The sequence below is a fragment of the Chaetodon auriga genome, chromosome 5 (assembly GCF_051107435.1).
Source record: "Chaetodon auriga isolate fChaAug3 chromosome 5, fChaAug3.hap1, whole genome shotgun sequence".
Lineage (NCBI taxonomy): Eukaryota > Metazoa > Chordata > Actinopteri > Chaetodontiformes > Chaetodontidae > Chaetodon > Chaetodon auriga.
Window position 1 is genome coordinate 9054197 of NC_135078.1, and position 18300 is coordinate 9072496.

General features: G+C 42.6%; 1 protein-coding gene across 1 annotated transcript; it reads right to left on the reverse strand.

The window, feature by feature from the left end:
• Nucleotides 1-457: 457 nt before the first annotated feature.
• Nucleotides 458-18295, reverse strand: cnot6l (CCR4-NOT transcription complex, subunit 6-like). The gene is made up of 12 exons (XM_076730569.1): nt 18194-18295; nt 14360-14481; nt 13002-13188; nt 12063-12148; nt 11757-11846; nt 11525-11593; nt 10534-10691; nt 8978-9132; nt 7995-8146; nt 6434-6661; nt 5926-6128; nt 458-4194 (listed from the first exon to the last, which is right to left on the reverse strand). The coding sequence occupies exons 2-12, from the start codon at nt 14469-14471 to the stop codon at nt 3973-3975; spliced, it is 1662 nt and encodes a 553-aa protein (XP_076586684.1). The 5' UTR covers nt 14472-14481; nt 18194-18295; the 3' UTR covers nt 458-3972.
• Between the last annotated feature and the right edge of the window lie 5 nt (nt 18296-18300).

The window sequence follows — 18300 nt, forward strand, 5'->3', positions numbered from 1 at the left end:
TCATGATCTCATCCCCAAAAGTTGGTTCAGGAAGGACTGGAGGGATGAAAGCATGGATGGACAGATGGCTGGATGATGGCGCTGGATTAATCTCTGAGCGTCTTGGTCTCATGGGCAGTGCTGCTGTCGGAGAAATTGTACAAACTAGGCACGTTGTTTGTAGAAAAAGTATGTGAGGTGCGCTCTACAGAGACAAAATTAACAGGTTAAATGCTTATAGGTAATGACAGCTGGATATCATTGTGAAAAAAGTGGCTGTGGATGTTGGATGAGGAGTGTGAGGGGGATGTGAAAGGGCTCTGGAAAACCGTATTTGGGAAAACTCAGAGGGGGACTATCAAGTAGAAAGAGGAAGAAACCAAAATCATTTTGCTTAAGCGTCACCTCAGAGCGTGAAAAGCTTTGAGTGGACACTTAGAGGAGCACTGGAGAAATAAAAGCCATCAAGACAAACTGCTTTTAAACCTAGAACATTTATCTTTTTTTCTCAAAAACTTGGAAATACTGAATTGTACAAAGTACCAATTGAAAGACTGCATGGTGGTTAGAGACAGAAAATGCCCGTAGTTCAAAAACAATGTTGGACAGAGACTTCTTGTCTCCACATGAGTATCAGAGACAGGTGGAGGTTGTATTCACATGAGATCTTAGTGCACCGGGCAAAGAAAAAAGTACAAGTACATCTTCGATTTGTGAGAAAAAATATTCTCCCCTTTATCGGAGAATGGTACATTCCCCTCAAAGATGTGACGGACGCCCTGTCATAACTTACTTTATGTACAGCTGTTGTACAGAATCACAAAACTCAGTGAGGTGAGTTTAGGAGTGAAGTATAGGCCTCAATATGCTCACAAAGACAGACTTCCTCAACTCCACCAAAACTGGAGCTGGACCCATTCGTGTTAGTGTCAAATCATGTGCAAATGACGTAAAGCCGGTACTGCCCGTCCAGGCTGGTAAAACTGATCTGACTGCGGCTTAAAGCTGAGGTTACAGGGTGCCGGTTGTGCTGACACCGTTTATCCCAAAATTATGGCTTTTCTTTTTCAAATAGCGAAAAGAGCAAATGCTTTGACTAATTTAACTAATTCAATATATATATATAAAAATCAGGTTGTACCAGACACTGCAGTGGGAGAAGTGCCTGATGTGTTAAACACTGTGAGTGCACGTGCAGGCAGCTGTTCTAGAGCCCTCCTGCAGAGACAGAGCGCTGGGTGTCACACCGCAATGTTTTTTTTTTTGCATCGGTCTGTTGTGCCAAGTTATCGAAAAATGTACTGAAAGCTGAAGACAATCTTTTTAATTCATTCTTCTTCTAATCAGATTGTTCCTGATTTAAATCAAACTATTCGCAATTTTAGACGGATTTTGGATTGATTGTGGTTAGACCAGTGGTTCCCAACCTCTTCTGCTTGTCACCCCTCAATACCCCCGTATCAGGCCATGTCCCTGTGTGGCCGCTGTACGTCTGAACCTGGACAAAAGACCCCAGAATCAATGTAGTTCAGATTTTTCTTGTTCACTGTCCTGTTATTGATCTCGTATCACCCCTTATGTGTATCTCAACCTCAAGGTTTGGAGCCACTGCTTCAGACAACATTAAACATCTCAGAGGTCTGGGCCATTTTGTACATGGAAGGGGGGGCATTAGAGAAATATGTTTATTTTTTCAATTTTGTTCAGAATTTTTAAAAATAAAATTATGATAGAATTTTTGTATTGGTTTGTATTGGTACTGAAACTCAGGTATTGTATCATATTGGCGTACTGGCGCAAGTATTGAAACCCAGTCCAACCCCTGCATTTATTTATTCTGTCGATCCCACATCGATAAAAGCCATAAAACAAAACCAAATGACGATGTTGTAAAACTCTGTGTCTCTAAACCAAATTTATCTGAACGATTTTTGCACCTCTGGCGGCTCAAACGTTAGATAACTTTGAACTTCCCGAGTTACTCTTTTTGTGAGTGGAGCAAAAGTGCAGCAGCAGTTTTAATGCACAAAGACATGGGACGTCTACAATAACATATATGTATGTAAGTACATACATTACCTGTGCTTATAAAGGATTCTCAGAACAGTAGCTTCCTGTTTGGTTTTGCTCATACGATGCGACTCTGCGTCTTTCGTTTGAGAGGTACTGCTGGATGCATAGCATAGCCCTGAGTTACAACTTACATAAAGGGCTATTAGTTCTAATCATCTGACACAAATATACAGTTTAGAGTCCACAGGAATCCGGTATTAAGAGACTCCAGCAACCAATTTCATAATGAGCCTTTGGTAAATACATTCGGCTCCTGGTCATGAATCATTAGCAGATTCTTCTCAGGAAGTTTTTTTTTCCTCTGGCAACAATAAATAAATAAATATTATCTAATTATCGACAGAGCATAAGTCATTGATCCTGGGGAGACTCTATAGCCGGTCAGGTGATTGGACACAGACGATTCTCTTTTAAGACTGTAGGTGTTCAAAGCAAGACTTGAAAAGCTGAAAGTCTAAAGCACATTGTCAGTCAATGTCGGGATTGTGTTACAATTATATTTCATGTCTTCAAATCAGGTGTCAAAAGCAAATCAAAGAGTAGGGGACTTATTTAGTGTCGACGCTTCCAAAAATGTGGGATGATTTGAGTGCTCATTTGACCTGAACTGATTGTTTTATGACTTCATTGTGCTGCAGAAATCTCACGAGTTGCATCTTTTGAACTCCACTGAGCATGAATCTGTCGACATGAACACGACACCTCTGCACTGGTCAAAGAAAGGTACAAGCCCATACTGAAGAAGAAGATATTCACAGAGGTGAATGCAGCAGCTCGTTAACATCTGCGCAGCACCGTGAGGCAGCTTTCAGTTTAAGATTTGCTACAGAGGTGAGTCAGGTGGCATCCTTTTCAGGCTTTTAAAACTGGGCCAAGCAACGTAGTCCCAGACGATGTGGAAATGTGAACTGACAGACAAGTAGAGAGGATACTATCCATTATTTCCACAAGACAAATCTCAACCTGAAAGCCTCCGAAAACAGGCTGTCATCAATATTATTAGTGCTTTTTTTAAGACTCGCAAGACCTGCAGCTGTGACATGATTTCACACTATACTTCCCATGAAATGAAATACACCACTTAGTGTTACACTGGCATTACTTAACTTTTAAAAACACCCAATCAGTACTTTTTAACCTTAAAAACTGCAGGTCTTTATTCACAAGTACCTAATAAATATTTGGTGTTTCTCTGCTGATTAGAATTGAAATTATGGACCTGTGTTTACAAAACGGACTGAAGTAAGCAAACCTTTCACATCCTCGTACAACAATCCCAACTTCAGTTGTTTGACCTGTTACTCCTTTTGTTAAAATACCTAATTTGAGAGTGACAGCAGGTACCAGTTCTACAGACTGACATTAACACGACATACACGTTGTGCTGCAGCATTAATATCATGTCATGTTTTTGCTCTAAAAAGGATTATTTCACAGCTGTGTGAAATAAGAAAAACGCAAACAAAATTCAGCTCCTCTGCTGACATCTGTGTGGTAGATTTATCTTTAAAACCTCGATAGTATTGGTTAAGGTTTGTTGTTGTAGGAGCAGGATCTACAAGCAGTCATCATCGTATCTAAGGCAAAAAAAAAAAAAAAAAGAAAAAGTTTAAAATAAAAATTGAAATTGGGGGGTTACCAAAGCAACTTCATCCCACACCCAACATTTGGTATCAAGCCTTTTCAAGGGGAGACAGAAAAAGTAAAACATTTACAGTGTGCAAAAACACAAAAAGGAGCAACAAACGGGCGAATACTTCACTCCTTTTGGGTGGGTGTGTCTTACGGTTGGAAGGGGCGGATGGTGTCTGAGTTTTAACATGAACAGTGAACTGTACAGGGTCCTGTATAAAGCTGGAGGGGGGGGGACAGTGTTTGAATGTGGAGTGAGAAGGGCGGGCGGGGCTCTCTCGGGCTGCACTACCTGTGGACTGGCAGGTGCAGCCCGTTGAGGGGGTTCAGTGGGTGGGGCAGGGGAGGCTGCAGCTCCAGCTGGGCCAGCAGGGAGAAGTGGTCCGAGGGGATGTGGGGGTGGGGGCAGCCGGTGATGTTGTTGTCGATGAGCCACTGGCTGTCCAGCGGTCCCAGCAGGCCCAGGACACTCATGTGGGTCTTGGAGAAGAAGATGTAGTCGATCACACCCTGCGGACACAAAGACATCATGTGACATTAACTCAGGGCTGGGCGTCAGACCTTAACGCCCTCTGAGCCGTGACGGAAATGTGTTCGAATCAGTGAGTGTTGACAACTGGCGCTGAATACTTTGTCACGTTCATCATCAGATCAGGTATTTCCTAGTGGCCGAAGAGCTATTCCAAAATCTGAGATTGCAGTGGGCACAGAAGCTTCAGTTCTGCCCCGTGCTATGTTTGTATTAGCAGATTACCAGAGAAAAACACACTGTATAAAGATGTGTTTTTGTACTCTTGGAAAATTCTTGACAGGCATGTCAGAAAATCCACCATAGGACAAATAGTGAGGAAAGGTTTGTGTTCCAAAAATGAAATGTAGACAGACCTGAGGAAGGACACCTTTGATAAAATGCTGTGGTTTGCAGCAGCTGGATGCTGGACTTTTTAGTCAAATAAGGAAATAATTTAGATTTGGAGCTGTCAATCTCACACCAATCTATTTTCAGCAGCTGCATATTTATCCAAAATGGACAGTTTGACAAGTCTGACAACATTTTTTGTGAACAACAACAACCAGTGTAATGGAGGCAAAATGAAAAATGAATGTTTGTGTTTGTCCATCCGGTACAGGAACGCTTCATGTTGATGCTTGCATGAAGGAAGAAACTTCTGAAACCTAAACCTCATCCCCTTGCTGCTGGCTGCGTAATTTTAATCTACGCCCACTGATATTATTGCTGACTGAAGCACAAACCCACTAACGGGAAGTCCATTCATGCTGATGTAACCAGAAGAAGAGAAAACCATATCTGTGTGACAAATGCCTGAATGACTCATTAGGACCTGAAACAAAGAAACCGCAAGACAATCTAAGGGCAAGTGCACTCACAGACAGGTTGTGTGATGGTATTTTGTAGCACTGTAAAGGGTTAATCAGGTTTTCCATTCCCAATGGGATCTCTGACAGCAAAAGCAGCCAAATATATCTATATTCCAGTCAAATGTGAAGTTGAACAGTACCAACTTTTGCCAACTGCATACTAGAATAGACACTGCATCAGCCTGATTCAGACAGACTGAAAGATAATTTGATTTTGTGGCAAAGCATTATCTTTTCCTTTTATTTAAGACTTTGGTTGAGAAATGCAGCTGATGCTCGGCATGCTCACAGAACAGGAGTTGCAGTGTATTTATTTCTATATGCTGTGTACCTGAGTCCATTTTTCAATAAGCAAATTCAGTTTTTCTGTTTTCGGAACCTCCACCTACATTATCCTACATCTCGAACAAAAGTAATGGTCAGGAGCTAACAGGCACAGTCAACGTTTGCCTGTTCACCAAACTTGACTTCAAGGCCTTAAATAACTGTACCAGTGGTTTTCCATGTTTTGGCTCAATTACTGCAAAGCACATTCTTTTCATTGTTGCTAAACCATTCTGGAATTCACGCTGCTTTACCAATTTGAAGGCATTTCTTCAGTTGTTCCAGGCATCCATTGGTTTCTGTTCATTTTTGTGCAACCTGAAAATCTACGAGCAGGCTTCTGAAACCGGCTTGAGTTGTGTAATTTAATTAAGTCATACAAGTTTCAAGAGTTTGCTGGTTGACTTGCTGCCTTGCAGAAATGAATGAAGACCAGTGGCAGCCTGCAACGGGAGATCAAATACATCCAAAAGTCTAAAGTTAACCATGTTACCTTGGAAACAAACAGACACTGACACACACAGAGGAGGTGTCTACCTTGAAGTCATATGTGTAGTTGGTGTAAGGCATCAGATTGCTGTCGTAGGCGCTCTTCAGCTGGAAGCTGTGTGTGATGCTTCCGTCTGAGTTGCCGTTCTTGCCGTTGCAGCTGAAGTTGGTCAGACATTCATTATAGCGTAGCTCCTTGAAGTCCTTGTGGTTCTCGGCCACTCCTCCGTTGCTCAGGTATTCCACCACACCTGGATCACACACACAAGTAAAATATGATTGTAAAGCTGCACCACATAACATCCCTCTTATTTTTACAAAGTCCTAGGAATGGCCCCAAAATCTATTGTGTGTTTATCTAGGAGATGTCGTGTCCCACTGCATCATCTATTGGCTGAGAGGGAAACTGAAATCAATAAGTGTAATGCAGAGACTAAACAGTGTATTAATGTAGGGCAGTCACAGTGCGCAAATAACATCATTTGATAGAAGTGCATCAACATGAGTGTGAGACTCAAACGCTAACTGAGCTCACTGAAAAGTGAGACAGTCCTACCGGAGTCGGGCAGGGAATTGAGGTCAGCACACAGGACGATGGGGATGGAGGACGGGTCGGAGGTCGGCGAACCGGTCGCCACGGAGCCCGAGGCCCTCTCAGCAATGCTCTTCAGCTCCGACAGGAACATCATGGTTTGGATCAACTTGACGTCAGAGTACTCGGGGTCCCAGTGCATGTGAGCGTTGGCCACCAGGATCAGCTGCCTCTCCTGTGGTGGCTTCATGCCTGAAAACAGAGAAGAAGAAAAACTGGATTATGCCACAGATACGTAGACAGCGAAGGAGTGACAACTTAAATCAGATCCATTATAACTGCACACTGAAAGAAGAGGTTCAAATGTTTAAGGCCCCAAAAACAACACAAACTGAAAGAAATCTAAACGGGATCATACAAATGTTAGAAAATTCTAAAAAGAAAAAATGTTTTCAGGAGAGTAAAAAAAACACTTAATAAATCCCCCAAAACCTGCCAAATAAACTCTGCCGAGAAAAGCACAGAGCTCTGGTGCAACTTCAGGAAATAAAGAAATGCTGAGACAGAAAAATAAAATCATTAAAAGGAAGAGAGGGATTTACAGAACACGAGTGAACATAAATAAATCAACCACAAACAGGGAAGTTATATTGTACGTACACATCACCGTAACATTACATGGAGCTCAACTCCTCCATCACTCACTGCAAACTTTAATGAATGAACTGATAAACACTGATTATACGATTTGTTCACAGCTGGACAGATTTAGGAATTGGATGCCATCCTTTAACTATAACAGACCTCTCTTTGACCCCGTATCACTCTGACGATGCAGGATGTGGATTCTGTTGATTTCTACTCAAAGTCACTAGTGACACCTTGTAGCACCGAGATGTTACTACAGATTTTTCCTGTCTGACTTTTAACTTCTTGGCAAACGGACCAGTTTTTGGCTTGCAAGCTGTCTGCTACATTATTGACTATTGTTTGCCATAATTCAGCTACAATCTTGGATCCATGTATATGTTATATATTAATAACAGCACGACATGTGGTCTCTCTGACTGTTTAAGTTACAGAAGTGTGGGTGTCAGTTCTCATGGACAGTAAATATTCTCGTGCTGGATCTGTTGCTTAATTGTTCAACGGAAACTATGATGAATGTGAGGATTGGCTGCTTTTTTGTCTCTGTTACATCATTGTAAATTGAACGTCTTTGGGTAGTGGACTGCTGATCGGTCAAAACAAGCGATGAAGACATCACTTTGAGCTCTGTGAACTTGCGACAGACCTTTTCCACTCGTTTCTCACATGTTATAGACTAATTAATTAATTGACAGGTTAATTGCCAAATGAAAAGCTTACTGAGTTGCTCCCACAGTCTGTTATATTGTTTTTTACAACACCGGACCACATTGTTGGACTGTGCAAAACTGGGTATGTTTCAGGGAAGCTGGAATACTTGGAAGCCTGAAAAGTGTCACTTATAACAGCACAAAAAGACAAGAGATGGTAACATGACATCCTCTGTTTTGGGTGAAGGTCTGCAGACGGATCACAGGCTGACTCTGTCTGTTCTTACCACCGGAGAACATGTCCTTGTTGACCTCGAGCAGAACAGCCACTCCGATGTTGTCTTTGGTCATCACTCTGTTCAGCATGACCTCTGAGCCCTCAGAGTTGGCCATGGCCACCTGGTTGAACTCCACAGTGTGTTTCTGGACCAGAGTAAACCTGCAGAAACATTCACAGAGCAGCGTAAGCACTTTGAAAACGAATGCTTAAATTTCAGGCATAAAAATGTCTCTGCTTTACTACACACATGACTTGCGGTGACCCTGCCTGCAGCACAATCAGTCACGATCACAATGTGGTCAGAGTCGGTTTCAGATCAACTTCCGTAAAGCTCTACCTCTCTAAATATGAACAGAAACCCCAACCATAAGCCTACAAGCCCACATATACACTAATGTATTCAACACGTCATGTTCTGTAAAGTATAAAAAGTTACGCTCTTATGCCGGGATCAGACTACGTGATATTTTTATCTTTGACTGTGGTCACCAGTCTATCAGATCTAACGATCACAGTGCCATGAAGTCTTGCTGTGTCTTGGTTGGGTGACTGGCAAACCAACACGTCTGACCCCAATCAATCACGTCTTATTTCACGAGCACGTGCGAGTTCAGAGGTCATCAGGGAGGCGGGGGAAGCAGCTGTATGTGATGCAGAAGCGTTGTGTGTGATGCTGGCGGTCTTGTGTCAAAGAAAGTTCAAAGACAGAAAAAGCAGCTGTGGTTGCGCTCCTGGGTGGAGCGGAGGGGACGGAATGGGCAACAAACTCCTCCTCCTCTGTACAATGCTTGTATCTGACTGCGCTATGGAGAGTGCATGTGATTGGTCAACACTAAGGGACACACCGTGTTACACTGGACGTGTCAAGACACAGCTGTCTGACACTACTGCACGGCAGATCGTTTAGCATGTCAAGCTACAAGGTACAGACGCCTGATTGCCGCTGGACAATGCCTGGGTTTGTGTAGTCTGAGGCAGCATTACACTCACTTCTCAGTCTTGAAGAACACAGCACAGCCGTCCACGTGTTTCCTCTCCTGTTCAGAGACCAGTTTGGCACGAGACTTTGGACAGAAGTAGCCGTCGTAGCCGCGCTCCTTTAGCGTTTCCAGAAACAAAGCGTAGTACTGCTCTGTCTCCACCTCCTGCAGACACACACGGCAACAAGTGTCATCAACTTTTTTACATTAAAATAACTTTCCTTTCTTTTCTCTTCTTTCTTTTTAAATGGCAAATATAATTTCCCCAATTTCTATGATCCAGATGAGGTTGCTCTGTCAGAAGATGCCTTTCCATAAAAGTTATTAAAAAAAAAATGTGATAGGAAAAACTAACCAGCACCAACAGAGATTTTTCACACATTAATCACAGTCCAGGACTGGCTGAACGTTTCATTTCCACTTGTCAGGTCTATCAACTCCATCTTTCTCTTTTGAGCATTCCACATTAAAAAGCAGGTTCCCGTCATTCATTTTGATGGAATAATCCAAAATTACTTTCCATTTCAAAGTTAGATTTGGGGTTTTGTTGCCTCTCTGCCTACCAAGTCAGATTTAGCTGTGAAGAACTTTGCATTTTGATATTGTTTTTAATGGGATTTCCAATGCACCAGGCCCAGAAATACCTCATTATTACATCATACTGAAAATCAAGTTAAAATCATTCTTTGTAAATGTCTCATTCCTGATTTTCTGACCTTCACAGTCAAATTCAAAAATCTTCCCAGATGTCCTTGACTGTGCGGGTAGCTCTTAAGACAAGCGACTGGTGCATTCGGTCGGACAGTGTGGATTGATCTGAGGAGCTGAAATCAGGTGTGCAGCTGCACAGAGACTGAGAGACGCAATAAATCAGTTTAATGCTCTACTAAAACTGACACTGTGCTGAGTGAAGCCTCCTCCCTCTGTCAGTCAAAGTCAGCGGATGGACAGATGGTGGGTGGAGACTCTGTATTAATGGTCACAAGTGAGCTCACGCAAGACAGTGAACTGCTACGCTCACAGCCAGTGAAAAGCAGGTGCATCTCAGCGGTGCTTATTAAAGTTACTCTTTATTTCAGATCCTGGTTAGTTGGCCCACCCACCACTTTAGTCCAGACTGAAAAATCTGCATGAATCAGTTTAGATCTCCTGACTTTTCCTCTTGTGCCATTGGCCCAATACTTTGGTTTTTGATGAAATAACTGTAAAATTAGGGACATTCCCATCAGCCCCATCTGCACTTTGTGTTTAGTGCTCATTAGCTAATGTTAGCATGCTAACATTCAAAACTAAGATGGTGAACTTGGCAGACATTACACTTGCTTAACATCAGCATTTCAGCATTGTGTTTGTGAGCATGTTAGCATGCTGACATTAGCATTTAGTTCAAAGCACTGTTGACTGGAGACTCATAGACTGGTTTACACTGTAGCTGTCTACCTGAGTAAATTCAGAACATGAAACGACATGACGCAGGGTGACTTGTTTCCTTTTCCCTGGAAAAAGTCAGCCTCCAGTCAGAAATGTACCAAGTGAAACATAAAGGCTGAGGGGCCCCTCACTAACCTGCAGGCTGATGATGTCGGCGTCACAGTTGGTGATTTCCTCCATGATGCCTTTCTTCCGGTACTCCCAGTTGAGGGCCCAGGACGGACAGTAGCCGTACAGCTGTCGCGTGGCGTACTTGTCACACAGCACATTGTAGCACATGACCGTGAACACGGCTGCAGGAGAGGACGGAGAGGAGACGTGAAATACATAAACAGAGTGTGAAAAATACTGAACCATTATTGCTGAGATGCATGTAGTTTTAATTGTATTCCTCACACACAGGAGCCATATTTATATTTTGGACTTTAAATGTGCTCTATAAATAAGGAATGAGGTTATGAGTGAGTTACATCCTAATTGGCAGCTAAATGAAACTCTACACCCTCTTACCTCACTGCTCCACCAAGCCTGTAAGTGCTATTGTTCTGTTTTGACACAAAGATTTCCAAAGCAAAAAAATCCAGGAAGGTGATGGCAGTGACCTTAAGACAGGACGATCCTGTGCTGTCCTCCACTCAACTGAACGGTGACATTATTAGTTTAGCGGTCTTTTTAATATTGCTATGGACGATCCATCTGACAGACGGGTATTTGATAAGAGCTGTAAACATCTTCTTTTATCCCTTGTCTCAAGATGCCTCAGGCTCATCTTCAGACCCCTTGACCCCCTGTCCGCCAGGATGTAAGGATGAGAACCACTGCTTTTCTTTTCAATGCTTTTTATACTCTGGAACAAGTACATTTCCCAGGCGTGGGATCAGTTACGCTTTATCTCATCTCATCTTTAGCCGAAAATTCACAATGAAATTTCATGTCAGTGAACAAATCGGTGACCACAGTCTCAGTAGGTGGTGATATGAGTCATGAGCCATAGTTGGTAACTTAAGATGATAAAAATGTTTTTTCATGTATAAAATGAGACAGACATAGAGTATTATGAATGATCGCTACTCCAACAGGAAGTTGAGGGTTTAACATGCGATAACTTTGACCCCGTCGAACTCACCTGTGGGAATCATTTGGTCTCGCTCTTTCAGAGTGATCCAAGGTCTTTGGGGGAGCTGTTCTGGGTGCACTGGAAACAGAGTAGGGCAGGGGGAAATTAGGGTTAAGCGCTCACTTGTCTGTGACAAACACAATAGTATACCTGCTATGATATACCGCCGCTGCTGCCTGTTAAATATGCATGAGTTCCACTAAACGGTCGTGTGGTAAGCTGAAGCGAGCGAGCCATTTACCTGCTAGATTGTCGAGCATGTAGTTCAAAAGCTTTCTGGTTCCGTCCGGCTCCTGGTACAGATTGAGGATGTCCTGGGACAAAGGGTTTCCTGCAAAGCGACCATGTCACAAATATAAACTATCTATAATGCAAAGCAGGGAACACTTTGTATTAACTCACTTTCACCATTAGTTTCTTGGAAGGTATTCAGAAATGATGACTGGGTGCAGCCAGAATTCACTTGCATTTGGCAGATAACAAAAATTAAAAAATATATATGAATGAATATATGAAAATAATGGTGATAATTTAAGAAAAGACTCACCTTTCAGCCCGAGGGTTTGTAACTGGAAAAGCCTCCCAAGTTCATAAGGCAGAACTCGTAAAAGATTGTTGTTTAAAAGCAATTCCCTGCAACGAACGGCACAAACACATCAGCGTTTTGTCTCTGTCTTTTCTTTCTTTCACAAACTTTCTCTAACAATGTAAACTCTGACTGGTGTCAAAACATCGTTTATCACGTGGTCCTTTGTTGTCACTTCAATTGTGTCTTCCAGTCAAAATGTGTCTTTGCTTGTCATCTTCGCTTTTGTGTGTTTGTCTGAGCCCCGCAGGATATCTGTTCTCACCCACACATTTCATAATCCTCCTCTTTCTCCCCAGTGTGTGATCAGTGCCTCTTAATCATCGTGTTTTTGATCACTTTTCTTCTCTGCTTCGGGACCGTTTGGCATGGAACCACGTGAATGAATCCAAACACTCTTTTCTTTTTCAGAACAAAATACACACTGAGGAAATGAATGAAGACGAAGGATGAAGAAATGCACAAGACTCAATCCTTGTTCGAGCTTCTAACAAGTGGACAGCAAACCAGGAGCAGCGTGTGTGTGCGTCCATGTTGAAATCAACAAGTACCCTAAACACCAAAGCAGAGACGGTGCCCCTCATTCATTATTATTCATTGCATCTGAAGTTCACATCTGCTCCAAAAGTCAGTAATTACACTTTAAATTGCACTAAAAAAGACTAACTTTAGAAGATATCCACTTGAGATGCTGTATACTTTTATCCAAGCCTCTCATCTGAGGCTCTGTGACAAAGCATGACGGTACACAGTGAGACACAGCGACAGGACGATGACACTGGGTTTTAATACAGGCTGCTGCTGTGAACTGAGCCGTGTCATGTTTTCCCTGCACTGTGCACTGATGTCAATCATGTCCCCGAGCTCTCCTGAACAGGACCAAGCACGCCGACGGCCTACCTGAGAGAGACCATGTTGCCCAGTTCGGCGGGCAGGCTGCGGAGCTTATTGGACGACAGGTTCAGGTAGACCAGGTTGGGCAGCTTGGCGATGTCCGGCGGGATGCGGGTCAGGTTGTTGTCGTTGATGTGCAGCGCCGTCAGGTGGGTGAGCGTCCATAGTGAGCTGCTCAGACTCCTCACTCGTCCTGCGTCAACATAAACATCGGTCGTCATGGGATTTCTCGTGAGAAAAACACAGATCTATATTTGAGCCTTGGAATCAGTTGAACCGGGGAACAAGACTTCTACTGAAAACTGATATCAATATTAATGTTTTTGTTTTGAGGCAAACGTCCGTTTCCTTTCAAACCGCTTTAATCCTTTTCATGCCAAAACAAGAGCTATATTCAGTGTTTCAGACAGTACACAATTCTTCTGAGGGAGGAAAACCACACAAAACAGCATTTAGACCGTCATGTGACACTAAAACCAGACTGGATGAGCCATCAGTGGTAGAGAACTGTGGGGAAAATGACTGCACTTTAATAAAGGAATTAAACCTGATGGAAGGAAAAAGATTAATGAATTTCTGAATTGTTCCTCTGTAGATTCAGTCAGGAAGAAACCTCCTTCATTTCAGAGCTCAGTGATTTATTATCAGTCAGTTTCTTATCAACTTCTAACCACGCAGGGACAGTTTGTTGGCTCTTTTTTCACTTTTACTCGGGGCTTTGGGGTCAAAGGAGTTTCAGGTATGTGCTTTCCAGATTTTTCAACTTGGCCTCTTTTTCTCTCTTGGCTGAAGTTTAAGATTTTTTTTCATTATTGATCCATGTGCTGAATATTTTCTTGTTTGATCAATTAGCTGTTTAGTTTATAAAATGTCTAGCAATATTGAAAAATGCCCACCTTTGTGTCCCAAAACCCAAAGTATTTTGCTTAGAAATCGATTATCAAAATTGGCATTTTCTGTCAAATAACGTCTCAGCTCCACTTTCTGGTGCTCGATTCAGCAACACCAGAAATTAGAGACTCAGGAAATGAAAAAAAAGCACATACGGAGAAAAAAACACTGGAAACTTGATGAAATGATGAAACTTGCTTGATATCGTGCTTCATCTGACTTTCAGACATTTTTCAGTGTTTGCTCTTTAAGCACGGGGACCAATGGACTCTTAGGAGACTGGACAGGCAGGAGAGCAGTGTGAGGAGGACGCCTTCCTGCTTTTCACATTGCAAAAAATGTATGGTAGTGATATTCAGGGCTCTGCTGGTTTTCACTTCTATCTGTTGAGGTACAGATTTACACCTGAGCTTCGAGGCCTCGGTTTGGACGTTTTCATGGAGGCGGACCCAGAGGGGGCGAGTTAGACTGACCAGATATCTCGAGCTCGGCCCAGTAAGACTTCTTCCCATTGGCCGCCTCCTCGGCAGACATGATGGTGTAACATCTACGGGGATCTGGAGGATCATATTTTTCCTTTGGCATACCTGTTAATCTGAAAAACAAAGCAAGAGCACAGACAGAGGTTCAGTTCTGAGATCAGGAAACACTCATTCGCTGGCACTGAGGTGGCAGCTTTTCCTCCTGCGACTATCACCAACACTGATAATAATAATAACAAGAACATTTTTGTGATGAAAAGCTTGACAGTTCTTACAGTCAAAGGTTCCCTGTGGACCTTTAGACTGAGAACAGTGATAAAAAAACACTTTTTTTTTCATTTTGGCAAGAATAAAAAATACTTTCTGGTTCTGTATTACAATATTTTTATATATATGTATTTTGTTGTTCACATATTAAAAGTGGCAGCCATATTTTCAACAAACTAGGGCTGCAACTAATAATTGATTGAATTTTCCAATTATTTCTTAGTTATTGTGCTGATAAATGATTTTTTCTGTAACATGTCATACAGTTGTAATAAAAATTCCCATCATAGTTGCCCACAATGCGAAGTAACATCTTAAAATGACTGTTTTGGCCGGCCAACAGTCAAAAACAGACAAAGCAGAAAAGCAGCTCCTCTCACTGGAGATGCCAACCAGAGACTGTTTGGAGTTTTTGCCTGATAAATGGCTTTAATTCTAAATTAATTAACGAATTGTTGCTGATTAATTGTCTGTCCGCTAACTAAATGAGCAATCATCTCATTTTCAACTCGACAACAAACACACTCAAAGCTTCCCGTCCTCACTGCAGACAAATCTGTGCTTTGCTCAACAGCAAAACTTGAAGCACCTTGAAGACTCAGTTCGGTTGTGACAAAGATGTCCATGTTTTCCTCCAATGCTCAGTAAATGGCAAGCTCCCTGAATTCTGCAGCCACTTGCAAAGTATTTCCCACCAATTCAGATATTTAAACACATCAGAAAACCAAATCAATGACTGTCTGCCTTTTGAAGCGGCTGGTGGAGTCAGCGACCTCAGCAACCCTGGACAGCCATTACCAGCACACGGCTGCTGGATGGATGGAGGTGATTTTCCACCTCAAAGCCTCCACCAAACCTGAGCCAAACCCAGAAACCACAGAGGAAGCACCTGGAGGACAGTTACGACACGCTGGAACAAAAACTGGCATCCACATAAAGAGCTGAGACGCTGATGTCATAGTTGTAGATCATTTGATTATCAGTGTGACGCTGTTCGGCGCATGATTTAAGGAGTTCATTTTGACTGTCCAAGATAAATCGTGATGGAGAACAAATTCTGTGAGATCGGCAAAATAAAAAAAGATGCCAACATTTTCAATAGAACCAAACAGCTGGAACTTTAGTGCAGATTACAGACCTCCACCCCAACAGCAGCTCACCCACCACAGTCGCAAATAAGAGTCACACTCGACAGCCAACACAGTTTGACATCAGTCCTGCCCTCGTGCGATCTCACCTCTACACTGACTCATGAGCAAAGTATTTTTGAAATAAAGGTTATGAAGGGTTCTTTTAAAGGACTCCTTTCTGAAAGCATCTTCGCAGTGATCATCGGACAAAAAAGGAGACCTTGAAGTGAGAAGTGCTACAATCTATGGATCACTCCACTTCTCAGACTTTCAGTTGACTTTTCAGACTTTTTCTTGGTTACGTCAACATTCAAACAGTGGTTATTTTACTCATGCACGGTTGATCCGTCTCCCAGAATGTAAGGCTGGGAAAAGTCAATGTTATCTTTATTCGGACTTTGAGTGAAATTACATGATGATGACTGAATGATGTTATCGTTTTGCAAAATTCTCTTGTGTAAACTAATGACTTCAAGCAGACAGATGGATACTCAGTTAATCAGAGGGAAATGCAGTGTGGCAACACACTGTAACAATAAACTAAATTAACAAATATCAACTAACAAAATTATGTATTACTCTTTTTCTTTTCCATGTGTGAGGAGTACAGGCTCATATGATGTATAACAGTGGGACACAGTTCATTGCATTGAACATCAGTTTGATCATTTTAAATGTGACTTTGCCAAATCGTGATATCCATCAAAACAAGAGACACATTATTATTAGTTTTGTGACGCAGGTTTAAACAATATGGTCCAGCTCCACCAGACACAAAACCCATTTAAAGACTTCAGGCTGTGTGTCACAGATGGTAGACTTTGAAGGGCAGAGCGCAGAAATAAATCAGCACCACCAAAGCATGTACAGCAGAACCTGACTGGCTTTTATTTTAGCCTCAACTTTGACTTAACTGGTCTTTAATCTAAATTGGACTCAACAGATGTGAACTTGTCCACAGTCTTGTATGTATGTTAGTACATTCACATTCTTGTCTTACTACTCAATGCTTATGTCATTATAACAATATATATTGCTGTTATAAACACTGTTTGTCCAGAATGTGTACATTGAGAAGATAAAGGACGCATTAAAACATAAGAATATGCGACTAAAATGAGATCTATTTGTATAATACCTATGTCATGGTTTGAGACAAGACACCACCTCGGAGTCTGATTAATGCCATAACTTACAAGGATAAAAGTTACAGTGTAGTGTAAGTGACAAAGTGTTCTGCTCTGAATGCTCCTCCTGATGAAAATACGTCTCTTTCTGACCGCTCATCAACTTTACCGGCTCTTTCTAAGACACCATGACTACTGCTTGAAAGCACTGTTCACGTGCAAATACCACAGGTACTCGATCAAAGACATAAAGAATCCTAATGTCTTGAATATCACATGTGCTGTATTAACAAACCATGCAGTCTTTTCGTTTGGAGGCTGCAGAGCCGCCAGCTTGCAGCAGGAGCTTGCAGGTTATTCAAAGTCCCCTGCTGACAGCCTGCTGCTCGCGCATGGCTCAGGGGCACGTGTAAGAAACGCGTAATAATGCATGATTTTGTTACTGGCCATTGTCTTCTGAAACCACGCATATCAGCAGACGAAGTATGCAAAGGGATAAGAGGGTGAGTGACATTATGCACCCTGCCGCCGTGAGGTTGGCTGAGGCGCACAAGTTTGGAGAAGACTTACATAACCTGTTTACACACGACTGGGTCACAAGCAAGCGGCAACAGCGGTTGCGGACAGATATATGGCCTGCTGGCCTTGGATCATCTCACAGCCATACGGGGACAGGCACGAAACTGAAGTTGCAAGGGCGACTTTTTCCATCACATGCATGCCTGAGATGACATCAACATATAAGACCCGTTGGGCTGTCACACACAGCCTAAATATTATGGCAAGCCCCGAATCTGTTGCTTTGGAGACTGGGGATTTATTATTTTAACAAGGCGAGAGTCGTTTGTAAACGGAAAAAATGTGGCGAAGGCAACTGCGCCAACAGCTGAGAGGCGAGTGTCCAAACATAGCTCTAATGTCAAAAGTGACAAACACGCAAGTTAGCGCTACATGGACGGGCCCGTTCAGGAGAAGTTCGGCCCAGCGCTCACCAGCTGTCACACCTGACAACGAGGTAAACACGTCCTCTGCTCACGTCCACTTCTACATTTCAAAGTGTTAAAACTAGTAATATGTCGTCGAAACAGAGTGTGAACAGATTAACCGACCAGCGAGCTTAAAGCACGGCGCTGGATTTGTTTGGCTGGCGGCTGCAGGGCGCACGCCGCCCGGGCTCACCGAGTAAACTGCGGGGGAGACGGACTTAGTACAAATGGAAGAGGATTTAAGTGTGAAATTTAACCCGGGACAGTCTGGTCAAAGTGTCTGCAGCATAAGAACAAAGTCAGAATTGACATTACCTTCATTCGGGGGCGGTAGAAGACGATTTATAGAAGGAATTGGTAGAGACATGCAGACCGATGTTGAACCCGTTTAGACCCTGAACGTCTCGGAAACAGAAGGAAGA

What these genes read in the sequence shown, in the direction of transcription:
- cnot6l (XM_076730569.1), bottom strand. Translation starts at nt 14,471, where the DNA reads ATGCCAAAGGAAAAATATGATCCTCCAGATCCCCGTAGATGTTACACC. An exon ending in ACAAACCCTCGGGCTGAAAG is followed by an intron (nt 11,847 to 12,062) that starts GTGAGTCTTTTC and finishes GTCGCTTTGCAG; the next exon opens with GAAACCCTTTGTCCCAGGAC. An exon ending in CATGCTCGACAATCTAGCAG is followed by an intron (nt 11,594 to 11,756) that starts GTAAATGGCTCG and finishes CTCTGTTTCCAG; the next exon opens with TGCACCCAGAACAGCTCCCC.